The sequence below is a fragment of the Phytophthora parasitica genome (assembly GCF_000247585.1).
Source record: "Phytophthora parasitica INRA-310 unplaced genomic scaffold supercont2.224, whole genome shotgun sequence".
Taxonomy (NCBI): domain Eukaryota; phylum Oomycota; class Peronosporomycetes; order Peronosporales; family Peronosporaceae; genus Phytophthora; species Phytophthora nicotianae.
In genome coordinates, this window is record NW_008649210.1 from 11255 (window position 1) to 15672 (window position 4418).

At 51.1% G+C, this 4418-nt stretch overlaps 2 protein-coding genes across 2 annotated transcripts; one reads left to right on the forward strand and one right to left on the reverse strand.

The window, feature by feature from the left end:
- Positions 1 to 344: 344 nt before the first annotated feature.
- PPTG_19925 (hypothetical protein) lies at positions 345 to 1212 on the reverse strand (the record flags this gene model as incomplete). The annotated part of the gene is made up of 2 exons (XM_008918526.1): positions 345 to 605; positions 1114 to 1212. The coding sequence occupies 2 exons, from the start codon at positions 1210 to 1212 to the stop codon at positions 345 to 347; spliced, it is 360 nt and encodes a 119-aa protein (XP_008916774.1).
- Positions 1213 to 2194: 982 nt separating this feature from the next.
- PPTG_19926 (hypothetical protein) lies at positions 2195 to 4274 on the forward strand (the record flags this gene model as incomplete). The annotated part of the gene is made up of 6 exons (XM_008918527.1): positions 2195 to 2363; positions 2423 to 3112; positions 3180 to 3591; positions 3650 to 3743; positions 3813 to 3877; positions 3998 to 4274. 6 exons carry the CDS (start codon positions 2195 to 2197, stop codon positions 4272 to 4274), a joined length of 1707 nt encoding a protein of 568 aa, XP_008916775.1.
- Positions 4275 to 4418: the final 144 nt, after the last annotated feature.

Genomic DNA, 4418 nt, shown 5'->3' on the forward strand with positions numbered 1-4418 from the left:
GCCAAATTGTCTTCCCAATTGTGGTCTAAAGTATGTTTTTGGCAATTTCGACTTTAGGAAAAACAAGTCGCTGTAAATCCAGAAAGGGGGGGGGGCGCGGTCGCGATCTTGTTCTTCAACATCTCAAACGCCGTCTGCGCTCGGTCCCACTTGTCCCTTTCGTCCGCCTGCGCCGTCAGTCTTTCTTCGTCAGCTCGTGCTCCATCCCCAGTCTTTCGACCAGGGTTCCGGCCCATCTCAAGGAAGTCGATCTAGTTTGTCAGGGTCATTGCATACTCGTACACCGACATGTCAAGCCCATGAACCAAGCAGCAAAATAGGCTTCTTCTCTCGTCGTCTGGTATCTACCAATCAGGAGCGGAAACTCGAACCAGCTCTCGTGTAGCGCCGTCACTGATGAAGTGCCACGTATTTATGTTGAAGTCAGTCCTCAGAATGCCTTTCAGCGGAGCGTGCAGCTTGTCCATTTCGAATTCCTCCTTCGCAACCAATCCGCACAACGTGAAGGCCTTCTTCACATCCTCTGCAGTCTTCGACGCGACCCATTCAAGTGTCCATTGTGCCACCGCATCGTACCGGGGGACCTTCGGGTTTTCAGCCTTGGTCTGCAGTAATACTGTCAGAAGTCACTGTGAGCAACTTTATGTGAAGTCGTCTCATGTACTCGACATGTGTAGCGCTCTGCCAATGTAGTCGTCGTACTTAGAGCGGTAGAACTCCTGGTAGCTACGGTTTACAGCAACATCCAAGGGCTGTAACAGATTGGTGAGGTTTGGGGTACAACCAACACGAAGACGTTTTAGCGCTCCAAGCGCTTGGACTCTGCCAGCTTCACGTGGCAACCGTAGGAGTCGATCATGTAAAGCACGGGCTCTCGATAGAGCTGAGTCTCCTAACGTGCACAGATGACAGACTCCGCATGAGCCAGAAGCAAGTCGTTGTTTCACATTTCGGTCCGATTAACGTCAACCAAGACACCCTCCGGGCACTTCGGCTTGTTTTTTTTTTTAGCTTAGAGAACAGGAGATGGGGCTTCAAAAATTCCCCCTCGCCCGTAATAGCAAACGTTGCCGTGAAACGCTTGTGACTTGATCCTCCTTTGCGTAGTAAAACCTTGCGCGAACCACGCGTTGTGATCGTAGACTTGGGCTCCGTTTCGAAGTACCGAGGCACCTGGTCCATGTTGATGATGTTTTTTTGGCTTGATGCCATGCTTGGCAATCAGGTACTGGGCACGTTGGATAAACCCACGGCAAATATCCAGCGCGTCCACTGGTAACGATCTTGTCGTGGTCTGCCTGCGAAAGACCAAGTTTCGATGGGTTTTGAAGCGTGCCAGCCAACCAGATGGCGCCTCAAACCCCGTTGCGTCGGCACCATACAACTGACGGTAGATGTTTTTGGCTTGAAGACGTATATACGAGTCTTTGACACGCAGTCCTTTGTTGTTACGGTGCTCAATCCATTCAAATAGCCGATTCTCCAGATCATCTTGGGCTGGTCGCCGCCCACCACCGCTGAGACGGCGCACCGAACGGTCGGGACTTAACGATCGCGTAAAGCAGCTTGCAGCTCCTCCTTATGAGACCACCACCCTCGAATCGTGCTCGAAGAGATGTCGTGTCGATGGCCAAGGGCATGGAAGCCGCTACCTTGAACCCCGGGGTCGTAGCTGGACAGAATTGATACCTTTTCGGCGATGCTGTAGCTGCGGCGAAAGGTGGGCATGGTAACGTAGCTGCGCTTCTTCAGGAGATGTAGTTGGCGAGTGAGCCTTTGAATGGATGAACTGCTACCGGCTTAATGAAAATGGTTGGTGAATAGACGACCTGCTTTCTAAAAGCAATACTTGTGTAAGCATTGGCCGTGAGATCACCTTATTAACCCAATTAAGGCCGAATTCTGTATTCGACAGAATAATCGATATAGCAGGTGTTAAAAAGTTGAGATCTTCTAAGCTGGATGGTGCAAGAATATTCACCGCATATAGTAGTTTGTATAGGAGGGGGGGGGGGGGTATTTTATCATCATGGATCAGTGATGGGGAGATAGACGGGGGTTTTCCCTGAGGTATAGAAAAGGCGATACAAACGGCTGGGAGGTTTCAGAATTCTATCAAAAACCCTTCGTCGCCCTTCGTCGCCCTTCGTCGCCGCTACTCTCCTCCACTCCCCTTCACGCCACTCATTTCGAGATGACGGACTGGATCGACCCCAAGGAGTTCAAGCGCTTGTGGAGCTCTCTCATCAAGGCGGGGTGGCGTGCGAGACCCCCTGCAGGTCTCAGCTCAGATCATACCCACGTGAAGCCGGGTGTTAAAGGCAAGCTGTGCAAGGACACAGTCAACATTGAGTACTTCGTTGGTACGTTTGGTAACTTCTGAATGTATAACGCTCTTCACTGACGACCTGTACATGTTTAGGCACAAACGCCCTATGGGAATACGCAAAGCAGGAAGGTTTGATCCCTCCGCCTCCACCTCCGCCCCATCGAAGTGGTTCAATTCGTGCGAAGAAGTCTCCGATCGGGAAATTAGCGGCTTATGCTGTCGTCCAACGGCGCCAGCCTGAGCCTCCAGCTCCTGAACAAGGTGCTCGCGTCCATACCGCTAGTGTGGCTGCTACAGAACAAGGTACTCGCGTCAACACCGCTAGTGTGGCTGCTACAGAACAAGGTATGCCAGTGAATGCTGCTAGTCCGGCTGCTACAGAACAAGATGCTGGTGTTGGTGCTGCATTGCGTCAACGTACCACTGTGGATCGAAACACTGGTGATGGTGAAGCCAACGCTGAGGAGGAAATGAAGACTGAAGACGAGCCGACTCTAGATGCATTTGATCGAGATGACTTCATGGAAGCCTTTCGTGCAGAGAATCTGTTTGGCCCCGTTGATATCGACGATGTCAATATTAGTGACGAGTCGTTCCCGTGCAGTGTCGAGTCCGATGAGGAGTCTGCTTTTGACGAGCAGGAGAGTGATGAAGAGGAATACGTGGATGAAGTCGAGTCAGACCCAGAATTTGAGGACACAAGCCAGGGCTTTCGACAAGATGACAGGGCAATGCGGGAGCTTGCCAGCTCAGGGTGGATTTTGTATGGCGAAGATCACTGCGGTAAGCCTGTGCAATACAGAAAAAGTGTAATCACAGTCTAACTTGTTCTGTATTGAACTTGATGCAGCTGACTTGAAACTGGACGGAGCTGCCTTGTATGATGGCAGATGGGGAACCACGAAATCGGCGGCTGCTTTTGCGGAGTCGCCGATTGGAATGTTCTTTAACTTTTTGCCCAAGTGTCTCTGGAAGAAAATTGCATTGGGGTCCGAAGTCTATCGGCGAAGATGCATACCTGCGATTGCCCAGCAGACTCGTGAACGCCAGCTAGCAGCTCAAGCAAAGGATCCTAAGAAATCTGTGAGAGAATTAGAAGACATCATCGACAAACTTGAAAGACAGAAGCCCATTCGAGAGCACGAGATTTTGCATGTAGCAGGCCTATTGGTGGCCCGTACACTGTGCGGACACACGGACGGCTTGTCGAAGCATTGGGCTGTCAGTGAAGATGGAGCTGTTCCTCGGGATACCTTTGGACGGTACATGAAGCGGGAGAGATTCCGAACGATAACACGCTTCCTCCATTTTACCCAACAGCGGAGATACAACCGCTGACAAGGCGTACCAGATCCGACCCATTTTGCAGGTAATCGAGAAAACGTTTCGTTGTGGATACCGTCTCGGACCTCGCGTGAGCTTTGACGAGGGGACAATCCCAAATCGAAGCCAGTATAACCCTATGCGGACCTACAACAAGTAGAAGCCGCACAAGTACGGCACGAAATGCTACATGACGTGTCGCGCCGTTAGCGGATACTGCGCAAGGTTTGTGTTGTATTCAATCTCCGACAGAATACGAGATCTTGTTATCTGTGTTATTCTGTCCCAACCCCGTATTATACTGAGTATGCTAATGCTAACTTTTTCTTATTCTGTATACTACAGAGTTGAAGTTTATCTTGGCGCTGAACCTAACAAGAAGAAGAGCGAGGGTGCTTCTCAAAGGGCAGTCATTCGCAATATCACCAAGACGTTTGATGCCTTACCCAAGCAGCGGCTAATCATAACCGACAACTTCTATAGTTCGCCAGCGCTGCCCCTCTCGCTGCTGCCGTTAGGGTTCTATTACGTTGGAACACAACGAAGTGACCGACTGGGGTGGCCAAAACAGCTCATGTTCAAGCAGAAAAAGAGACCACACTACATGCCTCGAGGAACGTAACGGATTGCCCAGGCCAGGCATTATTCGCAGCTTGTTGCTGCTGCGTGGATGGACTCGAGCCCTGTCCACCTGATCGCCACAGGATGCTCCACAGTGCAGACCCACGTATCGAGGAAGGACAAACGGACGGGGGCTACCACGCGG